General features: G+C 42.9%; 1 protein-coding gene across 1 annotated transcript in view; it reads right to left on the bottom strand.

Annotated features, from left to right (window-relative positions):
* The window catches only part of LOC113053683 (mitogen-activated protein kinase kinase kinase 12-like), a 34,402-nt gene that overhangs the window by 12,696 nt on the left and 5,240 nt on the right, over window positions 1-16,466 (bottom strand). Inside the window, exons 4-8 of the mRNA XM_026218867.1 lie at window positions 6,278-6,469; window positions 6,040-6,198; window positions 5,288-5,446; window positions 4,279-4,387; window positions 3,616-3,725 (exon numbers count right to left, since the gene is read on the bottom strand). Of these exons, the coding sequence (XP_026074652.1) occupies window positions 3,616-3,725; window positions 4,279-4,387; window positions 5,288-5,446; window positions 6,040-6,198; window positions 6,278-6,469 (729 nt within the window). The remainder of the gene's footprint in view (window positions 1-3,615; window positions 3,726-4,278; window positions 4,388-5,287; window positions 5,447-6,039; window positions 6,199-6,277; window positions 6,470-16,466) is intronic.

Below are 16,466 nucleotides of genomic sequence, written 5' to 3'. Positions count from 1 at the left end.
GCTCACCCTGTGGTTTGTGTGGGTCCTAGCACCCCAGTGTAGTGATGGGGACACTATGCTGTCAACAAGCACCGTCCTTCGGATGAGACGTTAAACCGAGGTCCTGACTCTCTGTGGTCATTAAAAATCCCAGGATGTCTTTCGAAAAGAGTAGAGGTGTGACCTCGGCATCCTGGCTAAATTCGCCCATTGGCCTCTGACCATCATGGCCTCCTAACAATCCCAATATCCGCTGATTGGCTTCATCAATCTGTCTCCTCTCCACCGGTAAGCTGGTGTGTGGTGGGCGTTCTGGCACACTATGGCTGCCGTCGCATCATCCAGGTGGATGCTGCACACTGGTGGTGGATGAGGAGATACCCCCTGACTATGTAAGCGCTTTGAGTGCCTAGAAAAGCACTATATAAATGTAATGAATTATTATTATTATAAACCACTGAGCCTGAGCCTATGCAGGTGGGGTGCCTTCGGCTCACTCCTCAACAGAAGCAGCAATGCCTCGCCTTAGGGCTATGCCTGTATTGCGGCAAATCAGGTCACTTCACAGCAGGCTGTACGTTAAAAGTCAATGCTTGCCAGTAAAGAGGGGGATCCTGGTGAGCGCTACCCCTTTATTGCTTCCTCCCTCCTCTCACACTCTCCTTCCTGTCTCAATTCAGTTTGGTGATGTCTTTAACTCCTGTGCAGCACTGGTTGACTCAGGAGCCGAGGGCAACTTTATGGACCTCTCTTTGGCCACCCGTTGGCGGATTCCTGCCATTCCTCTTCCTGAACCTATTCCTGCCCATTCATTGAATGGCACTTTAATAACCACTGTCTCCTATGCCACTCCCCCTGTCAATCTTATAGTCTCGGGTAATCACCGTGAGGTGACCACGCTGTACCTTCTTGAATCCCCGAGTGCTCCCATAGTTCTGGGGCACCCGTGGTTGGTGCAACATGGCCCTCACATGGATTGGTCCAGCAACTTTGTCTTGTCTTGGAGTAAGTTTTGTCTTGCATCTTGTTTGGGTGCTGCCTCTTTTCCTGTGTCTGTGTGTCCTGTCTTGCAGGTGGAGGCTGCTGGTTTGAAGGGGGTCCCGGTGGAGTACCACAACCTGTGCCAGGTGTTTAGTAAGTCCCAGGCCACCTCCTTACCTCCACATCGCCCTTATGATTGTGCCATTGAGCTCCTCCCAGGCACTTCTCTGCCCAAAGGTCACTTGTTTTCCCTTTCAGGCCCTGAAAGAGAGGCCATAGACAAATATATTAAGGAATCCCTCAAAGCCAGTCTCATCTGACCCTCTTCATCTCCTGCAGGTGCTGGGTTCTTCTTTGTCAAGAAGAAGAACGGCTCCTTGAGTCCTTTTATAGATCATCAAGGCCTGAATGACATCACTATTAAGAACAAGTAACCCTTGCCTCTTACGTCATCTGCCTTTGAGCTATTGCAGGGAGCCAAGGTCTTCACCAAGCTAGACCTTCAGAATGCCTATCACCTTATTCGCATACGTGAGGGGGATGAGTGGAAGACAGCTTTCAACACACCCACGGAACACTTTGAGTACCGGGTCCTACCATTTGGCCTGACCAATGCCCCAGCTGTCTTCCAGGCCCTGGTTAACGACGTGTTGAGAGACATGGTGAATCACTTCTACTTTGTGTATCTTGATGATATCTTGATATTTTCGCCATCTCTGCAGGTACACACTCAGCATGTTTGCCAGGTGTTACAATGGCTGTTGGAGAACCAGCTCATTGTTAAGGCGGAGAAGTGCGTCTTCCATGCCCAGTCTGTTCCGTTCCTGGGGTTCATTGTTTCTGCGGGGGAGATCAAAGCAGACCCCTGTAAGGTAAGGGACGTTGCTGAAGTTGCCAGCTCCTGACTCTCATAAAGCTCGGATGGTTGCCATCCGTCAGCGATTCTGGTAGCCATCCATGGCCAAGGATGTCAAGCAGTTCTTAGCTGCCTGCTCGATGTGCGCTCAGAACAAGACTTCCAAAGCGCCTCCCGTTGGTCTGCTCCACCCGTTGCCCATCCCTTCTCACCCCTTTGGCCCTTGTCTCTGGCCTCCCGGAATCTAAGGTTAACATCGTCATTCTCACCGTTTCTCCGAGGCGGCCCATTTCATTCATCTTCCCAAGCTCCCCTCAGCCAAAGAGACTTCTCAGGTGATGGTTGATCACGTATACCGGATTCATGGTCTTTCGGTCAACGATAGGGGTCCCAAGTTTGTCTCTCGGTTTTGGAGGGAGTTCTGTCAGCAGATCAGGGCCTCTACGAGTCTGTCATCAGGATTCCATCCCCAGATGGACGCACCCTTCGCTGCCTGGCATCCCACAATCCCAGCTCCTGGTGTCAACAGCTGTCATGGGTAGAATACGCCCATAACTCCCTTCCGGCCTCTGCCACAGTTATGTCCCCATTCCAGTGTTCTGTTATCAACCTCCCTTGTTTCCCACACAGGAACCCAAAGCTGCGGTCCCGTCTGCTTTGGCTTTTGTCCGACGGTGCCAATGCACCTGGAAGAGGGCTAAGGCGGCCTTGGTCCAGGCTAATAGGTGGAACAAAGCAGCGGCCAATCGTCACCGGACTCCTGCTCCAAACTATGTGTGTGGTCAAAGGGTATGGCTCTCCACCAAGGACATGCCTCTCAGGGTAGCCTCACGCAAATCGGCACCCAGGTTCATTGGCCCATACCGGATCACCAAGGTCCTGAGTCCAGCAGCGGTACAGCTCAAGCTCCCTACCACACTTGGTCGGGTGCATCCTGTTTTCCATGTTTCCAGGGTTAAACCTGTGTTCCATTCTCCTCTTGTTTTCCTAGACCGGGCACCTACATTCTTCAGAAGTGTTCTGGTTTTCTCCATTACTGGCTCTCTCTCGTGTATTCCTCCCCTCTCCGCTCTACGAGGCCGCACCATTGGGAGCCCCCTGCCGGGTGTTTACACAAGGATGTTGAAGTCTCTGTTGGACCTTTCTCTTTATTTCCCGGCCTGTTTCTGTTCGTTTGAGGGAATTTTTTTCTTTTGGACTTATTGAATAAATTGTTCTCACACTGTAACCTGCATCGGTGTCCAGTTGTGTTACGGACAAAATGACAATACAATTTTTTTTTTATTGACAGACTCCTAAAATATCTGTATTTTGTCTATTATGATAGGTGGTCCAATAAATTGTTAGCACTGTATGTTTTCATAGTATTCTGTTGGCACATTTGTTTGAAGGACATTGAGCAGAATGTGGAATAGTTTGTTTTTGTCAATAAAATTAAAATAAAGATTTTTTTATCCGATTAATCGAAAAAATTATCTTTCAACTAATCTATTATCAAAATAATCATTAGTGTCAGCAATACATGTATTTTATAGTGGCCTTGTTACAAGTTACATGTACTTAACATAGTTATAACAGTAACTTATGCATAATTAGACGCAAATAACCCTAAAGCAATCCATAATACTAAATCAGTGCTTTCTTAGATAAGTACACTGTAAGTACCAGTAAGTGCACGTACTGTAAAATAGAGAGCAAACCAAATAGTGAGTTGAGCTTTTGAGTTCAGTTAGTGAGTTCTGGTGGACTGTATTAATGGTTCGGGCAGGACAGTGTTTTGTCATGTGTCTGTGTCTGACCTGAGCTCCTCTCGTCTCCGGTTGATCAGCTCTTCATCCAGACGGTGAAGACACGTGCCCTCTGACTTGATCTTCTCAAAGTGTTGCTTGACCTCCTCACGCCACTCCGCCTGCTCTCGCATACACAGATTTATAATGCTGGATCTCAAATCATCAGCAGTCATTATCTTTCATTTTAATAACAGTGTTGACATGACCAGAGATGTGGCACTCAATTTTGTCCCTTTTACTGATTCCTTTCAAAATGCAACTCAGTGACATGAATATGATGTGTGTTTTTAATTTCTGATGTGAAATGTTTTTTCTTTTTTAAATTGCATGACAAGACATGTTTAGTTCAGATAGTTTAATGACATGTTGTGACACGCCAAAAACTATAAAAAATACTTTTTTACCCTGAAACATAGTTTTAAAACCCTTTTGAAAATGATTTAGCTGTGAACTCTCACCTGGACTGTCAGGAAATATATTTCACCTTTAAAAATGTCATGTAGTGTAACCACTAAGTTAAGGTCATTAGATGTTGGTTTTTAAACTGCATTTTCTGAGAACTTCACACGTGTTTTAAACTAGAATTTGAAATATTTTGTTTTGGCAAACAGAAGTTGATATTTGGCCACCATGATACTCCTGTGCTGTTGTTGAGCACTGAATGAGTCTCACCTGAGATTTGAAGTATGTCTCCTGTGGGGTGGAGAGCACATCTGCAGACGCGATGTCCAGATGCAGCAGAATCTGCCTGAACGACGGCCTGTTCCTGGGTTTGCAGTTCCTGCACACACACACACACACACACGCACGAACACACACACATTAGCATTACAAGAGTCACCTGGAAATGATTACCAGTCAGTTAACTCTTCTCTGCTTATTGCATCTTTTGGTTGTCATTTTGCACAGAGAGATGCTCTTTCCATATGATTTTCTCCTATCTTTTTTCTTTCTTTTCTGAAAAAGTACCCTTTAAAAAGAGCTCATTGAGGAAAGAATACACTTTATGTGTCAACCGAATGTAATGTTCTCAGACACTGAATTGAATCTAAAATGTCATTAAATGTATTTGGCTGAACTTATAGTGTTTTGACCAACTCAAATAGGACTTCAGTGTATCTTTATATATATATTTCTATATATATTTTTATATATAATAAATATTTTTTAGAATTACTGCTTTTGTCTGTAAAATATGGTTAAAGTGTTACTGCCGAACGTACTGACCATCATTTATAGAAAACTAAAATATACTTTCATGGCATTTCTATCGAAAAACTGTGTTCTGTTTTTTAAATATATATATATATTTATTTATTTTATTTTTTTTCGTCATGAGGTTGCAATTCAGTACATTCTTCGAATGTAAAATAAAAACATCCAGTACTTTACATGTGCTTAGTATGTTAGTCAACACATAAAAAAAAGTGCACTTCTTTAAAACAAGACAAAAGATTATTAAAACAGAACTTTATGCGAAAACTTTTAATCTGACATTATTACAGACTGCACTACTTAAATGTGTTGAGAAACACAGTCATGGAAGTGCATCTCTCCGTAAGTTCACTAAAGTGGATTTTCATTACATTCACATTATATTATCTGCATTACAGTTACGATTCTACAACAAGTGCACATTCAACACAATGAAGCACTCTTTCTTTCTTTCGTGGTTTCTCACCAGCACTGTCTGAGCAGGATTTTGAAGCCATCAGGGCAGCTTTCAGGAAGAGGAAGCTGCAGGCTGTTGTTTCCCACGCCCCATATGATAGCGGAGGAGTCCACGTCTTTATAGGGGATCTCACCGGTCAGCATCTCCCACAGCACCACACCGAACGACCTGCAGACCCCACAGATCACACATCACATCACATCACTGACCGCCGCATTCATCTCCTGCACTTCAGTGTCTGCCATTTCTGCTCATTATAGATGGATTACAGTTCTTCTGCTCATAAAAGTCTCTGGCCTTGTTCCTTTAGAGGTACACTGTAGCAATGGATTATCATTGTAACGGTAAAAGACTGTGATAAGACTACAGTAAAAACCTGTTCACTGGTTAATGGTCGGTCAGTTTCCTAACAAGGAAAATGAATAGATTTTATGGGACATTTCAAGAAAATGTTAAACTATTCTAAAAGCAAAAAATAAGGTTACACTTTATTTTAAGCTGTCCTTGTGACAGTGTAATTACACATTAAAGTTATATTAATTAACTACATGTACTTACAATATTGTTAGGGATACTTCCATGTAATAAAGCACAATTTATTGTTATTTTAATAGTAAGTACATGTGATGTTGTTTGTAATTTGGTACATTAACAATATTTCAGTTGATGAAATATGCATGTGTTGTTTGTTTGCTTTGTTTTTGTTCAGCCTGTAAAATAGTTTGGAAGAGTGTTTGTGAATACTCCAAGACGGATCGTACCAGATGTCCACTTTCTCAGACACGGGCTCGTTCCGGATCACCTCGGGTGCCATCCAGGCCACAGTGCCTGCAAACGACATCTTGGTGCTCTTGTCTCTGAGCTCCTTAGACGTGCCGAAGTCAGAGATCTTCACCAGGTCGTCGTGTGTGATCAGCATACTGACAGAGAGAAGACACGTGTGTGAGGTACACTCTCAGTGTGCGCATGCGTTGTGTGGATTGGTAGAAAGCATTATACTTGGGTGATTTGAGATCTCTGTGTATGATCTTGTGCAGGTGGAGGTAGTTCATGCCGCCTGCGATGCCCATGGCCCAGTCCACCAGCAGAGACGGCATGATCCTCCTGCCGGCCCTCAGCACCTCGTAGAGCTGGCCCTGAGCACAGTACTCCATGAGGATGCAGTAACACGGAGCCTGCGTGCACACGCCCCTGAAACACACACACACACACACACACACACTATTATACAGGTATATACACAGAGAGTTTGCAATGTGAAAGAGGTTAACATGAGCTGCTGTTTCGCTGTAGCTTGTCAAACTGAACTTCTCAGATTATGAATAATGCCACCAAATTATTATTATAACATATGACATTATAACATACATCTTCTTCTGTTTAATGGTGATTTATTGAACAGCTGAACAGCTGTGCAACTATACTTTCATATAATTTCATCTTCACCTTCATGGGTGGTGCTAGGGAGGGGCCCCAAGAAAGACCAAACCACCCCCCAAAATGAAATAAAATAAAAGCATTTGACTTGATAATGCATGCATAACTCATGCAATGCAGAGTGACGTGAATTGCAGTCGCATGTTTTATAATGTCATAGCATTTAAGTTTAAAAATGTGCCAAGTAGGCCTGCCCCAACTACAGATTTTTCTAGTCTATTAGTCTCAAGTTTTTATTAAACTGATTAATATAATTAAATAAATTACCATGCTTTACGCTTATAGGCTTGTAACCTATATTCCGTGCTCACGCGTGCGCATAAAGCTTGTCACAAAGCAAAGAAAAATATATGATTCTGAATGTGCCTGAGGAAAAGAAGACATTTGAATTATTTAGAAATAAACTAGTGTCGGCTGCAAAGATGAAGTTACCGAATGCAGACGCGGACAGTGATGGAAATGCACACTTTCATATGGACTACATAATTACATAATATATATTGTTTTTTATTACATTCAATAGTAGACCTTTTAAGATATTTTTACCCATAGATTGATTATTTTGTGTGGCAAGTAGGTGGCTCCAGTTAATGGAGACTGGCAGAAAGCGCATCCTTTTTTCACCTTTATTTTTACAAAAGCTCAATATTTTGGTGTTATTGTGAGTGTACATAAATAAAAGCAGAAGGTTTTTGTATGAATGAATAGCCTATTAGGCTACTCTTATCTGTATGACCAAAAATAATGGAGGAGCCTATGTTAAGTTCTTTCTGCAGGAAGAAATGCAAGGGATCATGCGGGCGCCCCATGTCATGCAGTAAACATGATTATACTCCCACACTTCTCATAAATACTTGATATGCACATCTATGGCGCATATTCATCTTAAATTAAAGTCGGAGAGAACCGCCATATAGCAGCCCTACTTCTCTCGATGAGAGATGGAGTGAGAGATCTTTGTCTGTCTCCACTATATATCTGAGAGCAGCTGTGATGGAGAAACAGCAGCTTGTACATCATCACTACACAGAGAGTGAAGGCTCAAGGAAATATATCCCCAGTGCTGTATGATGTCATACTGACTTTGACTCACATTACCAAATGCTTGTTCAGTGAATTTTAAGTGACTGTATAAAAATCTTTGGGAACTGACTGATCTATAAGCTACTTGTTTAATTTAATAAAATGAAAATGTTTTATTAAATTGTGATGAGCCAAATAATCATGAAATAAAATGTTACAAAATTGAGTGGTCGAGTTAGGTTATTTTATTATTATTAATAATAATAACAAGTCAAGTCTGCTTTTTTGTCAATTCTTCCACATATACAGTACTTACATACAGAGAATTGAAATGGCTTTACTCTCAGACCCATGGTGCATACAGATAACACTAACAGTAGAACATTAAATACAGTTATTACACGGCTCTGTGGAATACTTGATTCTGATTGGTCGGTCACAACATTCAGAGGTAATTTATCCCTGGATAACAACCTGTAAAAGCTAATAACACAGGCTCATCCTGGTAACAGCAGTTGGTGCCCTACTCTTGCTTGAAATCTATTTTTCTGGGTGGAAGCTTTGCATTTTGTTTAGCTAATAAAATATTAAAACTCTATTCAAAATGGTGTACAGTTGTTTATGGTATCGCAGACTCGCTCTCGTCTCATACAAACGCAGCTGCTGCCATTTTGCTACGATTGTTTTGTACGCTGTAATGGATAATAAGAGAACTAACAAACTGGTAAAGTTTTAAAACATTTTCATCTTAATTGGTGAAATGTTGTGTAATACGTGGTTTGCCAGCTCCGTTTCCCATAAACGTCCGTCTAGTTTGAAATTGCTGCTTGCGCTCAACTTCTGTCTTCACAGAAGCTTTGCATTCAAATATTTCAACTCAAATCAATATTTTGCATATACATATTTACTTTTGTGGACAGCAGCCATGTAATAACCAGGTTAATGTACATCCAGCCGGTTGTCCTGAATGAAGTAGTGAGCAGGCCAATGCTGCACAAAGTGTCTGGTGTAGGTCTCAGAGTGTTAGTGGGAGCTTGTAGGGAGGGGGGACTGAGGTTCATAGTTCAGTGGTGCATGGGGAAGAAGAGGGGAGGGGGGCAAGGTCGGGAGTGAGTTCAGCTTCCTGACAGCCTGGTGGATGAAGCTGTCCTTCAGTCTGCTGGTCCTGGCCTGGAGACTCCGCAGTCTCCTCCCTGATGGCAGCAGACTGAAGAAGCTGTGTGATGGGTGAATGGGATCAAATGTGATGCAGAGGGCTTCGAGAGTGAGACGGGTTCTGTAAATATCCTGGAGGGAGGGGAGAGAGACACCAATGATCTTCTCAGCTGCTCTCACTATGCGTTGCAGAGTCTTTCGGCAGGACACGTTGCAGGCGCTATACCACACAGTGATGCAGCTCGACAGGATGCTCTTGATGGTGCCTCTGTAGAAGGTGTACATGATGGGGGCCGGGGCTCTGGCTCTCCTCAGTTTGCGGAGGAAGTAGAGACACTGTTGTGATTTCTTGGCCAGTGCTGCAGCGTTTTCAGTCCAGGAGAGGTCCTCTGTGATGTGCACACCCAGGAACTTGGTGCTGCTCACTCTCTCCACAGTCGCACCGTTGATGGCCAGAGGAACGTGCTGAGTGTGCACTCTCCTGAAGTCTACAACAATCTCCTTCGTCTTCTCCACGTTCAGAGAGAGATTGTTTTCACTGCACCACCCGGCCAGGCGGCTCACCTCACTCCTGTAGTTTGTCTCATCTGTGTTGCGAATGAGACCAACATCTTTTAATCATATTTATAATTGCCCAGCTCCACGTCAATGATCTAGCACCCCTCAGCACCTCTGTTCAAAATTCTCTGGCGACGCACCTGCTAACCTTTCTTCATGCCATATTTTAGTCATGCATGATGTATTACTGTGAACTATAATTATATTGTAAAAAAAAACTGTCTGAGCAAAGGTTAGACTTCTATTTAAGGTTAATTTGTTTTGTCTTGCCATTTTGCTACCATATTTTTGAGTGAGAAATCACAAGTCTTTTTATTATTATTACAGAAAAAGGAAGGACCAAATAAGGAAAACCGGAACATACATGTGACACATACAGTATATATATACAGTGCTTTCCATAAGTATTGGAACAGTAAAGACAACATTGCTTTCTCTGCTGTGGAGTGAAGACATTTGCAAATATGATTAAAAGATGAATATGCGACAAAACTACAGAATGTCATATTTTATTATTAGGTCTTTCGACACATACCTGTTTTACCAAATAACAATGACAGCACTTTTAGAGTTCATCCCACTATTTGATGTGAGCATTAGTATTGGAATAGTTAAATTTAAGGCAGATGTACAAGATAAAAAGCTGCTATTTAGTTGCAGATCCCTTACATGTGATCAGAGCAGTAAGTCTGCAACACACAGACATCACCAATCTCTTGGTCTTATGCTTTGAAATGCTTTTCTCCAGCCTTTAATGCAGCCAATTCCAACTGTTGCCTGTTTTGGGGAGTTTCTGTCTTTAGTCTCCTCTTCAGCTGCTGAAATTAATGTTCAATCTGATTTAAATCTGGAGACTGATTTGGGCAATCTAAGATTTTAAATTTCTTTGCCATATAAAGTGGCTGAATTGACTGAACTAGCAGGGTGTTTTGGGTCAGGGTCCTGATCGTATATAAAGTGCTTTCTAATGAGTTTGGTGGCATTTTCTTGAATATTGGTAGCCAAGATGATTTTGTACCCTTCAAAATGAATTCTGCTACTGCCATCATACATGAAGTGATCATTAAAATGAAGAGGTCCTGTTCTAGGACGACCTGTGACGTTATTTTTTTATGTTCTATAACGCTATTATGTCCTATAACATATTTAATATATAAGATGTTTATATTAACTGATTGAAGAATAAAAACACTATAAGTATTTTAGAAAATGTTGTATTTATTTGAAATCAATAGATTCCAGCCTGACATATGATATGCATGAAATAAAAACATATAAAAAATAAACATTGTAAATAAAATTCAAGTGCAAAATTAAGACAAACAAATTTAAACTTGGGTAAAAAGAAACAAAGGGAAACCTGGCCATTAGTGCAAATCTCTGTTACTGTATATTAGGCCTAAAGTTACTGCAAAATAAACAGAACACTATCCAACTCTTATGGTGTGTTCACACCAGATGCAAGAGAGCGTCTGGCGCGAGTGATTTCAATGTTAACTCAATGCAAAGACGCGAATAGACAGCCTCCGAAAATTGGCGAAAAACATTTTTAAATAAACCACATATTTGAGTTTAAAACAACTGCATTCTTGCATGAAATACTTTTAAAACTACATTTCATGTCACGATAACAGTAATATTTGGAAAATGCTAGTTTAAATGCTGCGTGAACTCAACTGGCAGAAATCCCCCATGAATTCGCGTCTGTTGGGAAGTTAATTTCACGAGCGAATGAAGCGTATGAACTCAAAATGTCCAACTACGCACGAATAGCGCGATTTATTCACGCAAGTCGTGTCTGGTTTGAACACAGCATTAAATATTCAGTACAGTAACATGTTAGCATGTGCTGATGTGAGGTGGTTCATAAGATTTGAGTTGCTTGAGGCAGACGTGGATAAAGTCTTTTTTCCTGGGCATAGCATGGCACGCCATTATCCCTAATGCCGTCTTGTGTTTAGTGGTTGTCAGAGTGTGCCAAGTATAGGTCTCTGCAGGAAAGTAATGGGAGCTACCAGATCAGGGTGTTTTTACACCATGATACCTGATTTGTTGACGTCATAGTGACGTTAGGTTTAGGAATGAGGGGTTGGGTAAGGGGGATCAATTAGATTGCATGATTTAGAAACACCCAGCAGTTTGAAAACACCCACATGGTGATAAATGCCCACTTTTGTTTCTGCAGAGACCTATGTCTCGACCGTGCAGTGAGACAGCGTGAGCAGGGCTCCACCCACCCAGCCAATCATCATCGGATTTGCAACGGTGTCAGGCAGCTGATGATACCTCGCACTTTATTTAACCAAATTGTAGTAATGCAACACTTTACATTCTCAGTAAAGATAACGGTATTGCAACGATGGGAAAAGTAATTAATTAGATTACTCTGTTACTGAAAATTTAACTCCGTTAGGAACGCTGTTATACTTAAACGCTGTTACTCCCAACACTGTGTATAAATATAACTTATTCCTTCATCACCCGGGTGCTGATAGCGCAAGCACACAGGTGATACCTGCACAGCACACTTTAATATCTGTTAAAACTAAACTCATTTAAGCTTTGTCAGTTTAAACATTTAAGTGCCAACATCACTGGCGCAGGGTGAAGATTTGTGCGTGTGCTCATCCGAAGCATGCAAATATTAAGCTCTCTCTAAAGTATTGTGTTTAAATGGACAAATTCACACAAAAGGTATTTTAAAATGCCCGTCTTGGTAAGTATCCTACATCAGACATAGCCAGCTGAATGTACGCCTGCTGTATCAGTGTATAAAGTGACAGTCTTTATATTAATCGAACAACAACAACAAAGAAATCACTCACTGCTCTTGATTGAAAAGCCTTTGTAACTTTAATAAAGAATAATCTTTCATTTATGCAGTCCAATATGCAATGCTGCTTTACAATTGATTAGTTTATTAAATTTCTGTACCTAAAAACTAATGCTAAAAAACTGAAAATCACTATATATTTTATTTGTATCTTTACTCTATTGTATTTATTTGTGCTGTTGCTTGTAGTTAGATAAAATATTCTTTTTTAAAAGGCAATAAAAGTGCAATTGCAGTCAAAATCATAGAATATAGTCATTACCGATATACCGATACAAAAAAGGGAGACAAAATATTTCATAGACTTTCTGTGAATGACAATCCACAAACCAAAAGCAACGATATCTGCCGAATAGAGAAGAGTTGTCTCTTTACAGAACATAAAACAGGGCCGCTGCTGGCCAAATGGGTGTCCTAAGCAGGATTACATTGTTGTGCACCCCTTCCTCAAATATCATGAAAAAACAAACAAACAACAACAACAACAACAAAAGCACCTACTGTAGGGGTCAAAATAGAACTTTAATCAAATCAAAAATAAAAAGTAAATACATTTTATTATTTATGCATTTAGCAGACGCTTTTATCCAAAGCGACTTACAGTGCATTCAGGCTATCAATTTTTACATATCATGTGTTCCCAGGGAATCGAACCCCCAACCTTGCGCTAGCTTGCTTGCTAGCGCAGTGCTCTACCAGTTGAGCTACAGGACCACTATTATTTATACATTTTATATATATATATAATTTTATTGTCTCAAGCATTCAGAAATCATGCAAAAGAAAATTAAGTAGTTTTATATTTTAACAAAATATATAACAAAAAAGGTGGTCAAAAATGAAGATTATGTGTATATTTGAATTAAATGGTTGGCCAATAGCCTAAACAAGGATTTGATCCTACTGTAAGTGTAACATCAGCAACTACCCTTTGGCTCCCTTTGCAGGCAGTTGTAGTAACATGTTATGTACAAAAATTATTTATTTTGTATTAGCCTACATTATGAATTTTAACAGTGTTATTAACCAATGTGTTACGATCATGGACTTTCTGTTCCTGTGTGTTTCCCTATTTTGGTCATGTCCCGTTTCTTGTTTGGTTAATTGATTAATGATTAACCTGTTCTACATTCCTCTTAGACCAGTAATTTCCCCTGCTCCATTTCTCTGCTGGCTCTGTACAGCCCTGATCCTCCTGTGTTTTCTCCCGGCCTCCCTATCTCACCTCCTCCTAGATCAGCCAGTTCCTCGACCTCATCTCCGCTGGTGCCAGTCAGTCCCGCAGCTCACCCTTAGTCAGAGCCATCTGGACGCTCTGGTCATCCTCGTCCCTCCGGCTCCACCTTGGTCAGTTGGCGACCATCCGCCGCCTTGGGACTCCATTCCTCTGGCTTCGCCTCATCACTCCATCCCTCTGGCTCTGTCAGACTCCTCCTTCCCTCCAGTTCCACCTTCATCTTCAGTCACTCCGGATCCGCAGCGGTCTTTTCCGGGATCCCGCCTGTGCCTTGATCGCCTGAGCCTTCTGCTCCGCCTTGGCCCTCCAGTTTCTCTGTTTCACCCTGGCTCTCCGTCTGCTTAGCTCCAACCTGGGCTCCTCATCCACTGGCGCAGTCTCCGTCAGTCGAACCCCTGGTGTTGTCGGCTCGTCTTCCACCATGGCTCCTCCCGCCGTTGACTCCACCGTGGGTCAGCATCCTGGCCTCTCTCTGAAGCACCATCTGGCTTCTCCTGCTCCAGGCTCCTCCCTGGCTCCTCCATCCGTCAGCTCCACCCTGGTTCCATGCTCCATGCTCACTCTCCCTTGCCTGCCCCACGACCGCCTCCAGAACCCCCACCCTCCCTCCACTGGTATTCATCTTTCAGTCCGAGGAGGCACCGTTCCGGGAGGGGGCGATCTGTTACGATCATGGACTTTCTGTTCTTTTTGTGTTTCCCTATTTTGGTCATGTCCCGTTTCTTGTTTGGTTAATTGATTAATCCCCACCTTTTCTCCATTCCCCTGATTACCTCCCGTGTTTAAAACCCTGTCTGTTTAATTCCTCCTTGTCCACAAATTATAATTAAAGGACTCTTTTGATTTATATATTCCTCATTAGTTCTGATTCCCATCTAGAATCAGGGTTAGCCATCGCTGACCTTCCAGAGTCAGGGCTAGTCACCGTTGACCTTCTAGAGTCAGGGCTAGTCATCGCTGACCTTCCAGAGCCAGGGCTAGTCACCGTTGACCTTCCAGAGCCAGGGCTAGTCACCGATGACCCTCCAGAGTCAAGGCTAGTCACCGTTGAACTTCCAGAGTCAGGGCTAGTCATCGATGACCTTCCAGAGTCAGGGCTAGTCAACGATGACCCTCCAGAGTCAGGGCTAGTCACCGTTGACCCTCCAGAGTCAGGGCTAGTCACCGTTGAACTTCCAGAGTCAGGGCTAGTCACCGATGACCTTCCAGAGTCAGGGCTAGTCACCGATGACCTTCCAGAGTCAGGGCTAGTCACCGATGACCTTCCAGAGTCAGGGCTAGTCACTGTTGACCTTCCAGAGTCAGGGCTAGTCACCATTGACCTTCCAGATTCAGGGCTAGTCACCATTGACCTTCCAGAGTCAGGGCCAGTCACCGGTGAAATTCATGAACAAGGTCAAGTCACCAGTGTTCTTCATGGGCAAGGTCAAGTCACCATTGATCTTCATGAACAAATGCAAGTCACCAATGATCTTCATGAACAAAGGCAAGTCACCATTGATCTTCATGAACAAGGGCAAGTCACCATTGACCTTCCAGAGTCAGGGCTAGTCACCGGTGAAATTCATGAACAAGGTCAAGTCACCAGTGTTCTTCATGGGCAAGGTCAAGTCACCATTGATCTTCATGAACAAATGCAAGTCACCAATGATCTTCATGAACAAGGGCAAGTCGCCATTGATCTTCATGAACAAATGCAAGTCACCATTGATCTTCATGAACAAATGCAAGTCACCAATGTTCTTAATGAGCAGAGTCAGGCCATCAATGATCTTCATGAGCAGAGTCAAGTCAGCATTGATCTTCTGGAATCGAGTCTAAACACCATGGGATTATCAGAGTCTGTCCACATCTCTGCGGAACTACCAGAGCCTTCCCACGTCTCGGCTGATCTACCAGAGTCTTTCCTTGCCTCTGTGGAACTTCCAGAGCCTCGTCATGTCTCAGTCGAACTCTGAGCGCCTTACTGATCCTGTCGTGGCCACGGAGGCTACCCTTAACTTGTTCATTTTCTATGTTTCAGACTTGTCTAACCAGACTTGCTCTCCTGCCAGTCCGATCCCACTGTGGTGGTCTTCGGCGCCGCCCTGGTGGGCTTCAGTCCCGACCACACGGTTGTGGTGGTCTTCTTCTCAGCCCTGGGGGGCTCCGGTCTCGACCAGACGGACTTGGTGGTCTTCGGCCTTGGAATTCTGCCGGGTCGGCACTGTCCTGGGTCCCTGAACACCCTGACCCACCCTGATCACCTGTTGTGTTGTTGTTGTTTTTTGGGTTGTTCACTTCCTGTCCCTGTTCCCCTCTGTGAGCCTGGCCCTCCATCCCTCCCCCTGATCCTCCGCCGGTCCACCTCCCTCCTGGTCTCCCTGTTTTGTTTTGCACTTCTGGTCTCTGTTCCCCACTTTACATGTTCCACCAAGTTTGTTTGGGTGGAGGCCATCTGGTTTAAACAATTGTCTATGGCCATGTTTAAATACATTTGGGGATTCCTCACCCACATTTATTAATGCTTCAAATCTGTTCTCCAGATGTATAGGGGGTGGTAGAATACCAGTATTTACAAGCCTTGTCATAGTCGAATCTGGGGTAGAGGAAGCAATGGTGGTGTTCCTTTGGGTCTCGCTCCCTGTTTGTGCCATCGATTAGTGTGGCGATCAGTTTCGGCTTGTTCCTCTACACTTGGTATAAACTGTTGAGATTCAGAAGATTCATGGGACTCACCGGCCGTATGCTGAGGGGGTCCATGACGACCCATCTATATTTTTTCTGAACTGAATTCATAACAGGAGACCAAATTATTGAGTTAAAATTATAGAGCTAAAATGCAGTCAACCCAACATATAAAAAGTTTCACAGCTGAGTTTAAGGATGATGAAGGTTGATGTTTAGCATGGATATTGGTACACAAGTGAAGAACAAACCTTGGTTACATAAAAAACAGTTTAGCA

Source organism: Carassius auratus, chromosome 34 (assembly GCF_003368295.1).
Source record: "Carassius auratus strain Wakin chromosome 34, ASM336829v1, whole genome shotgun sequence".
In the NCBI taxonomy this organism is placed as follows: Eukaryota; Metazoa; Chordata; class Actinopteri; order Cypriniformes; family Cyprinidae; genus Carassius; species Carassius auratus.
The sequence above is the reverse complement of the archived record's forward strand: the minus strand, read 5'-3'. Positions and strand labels throughout refer to the sequence as shown.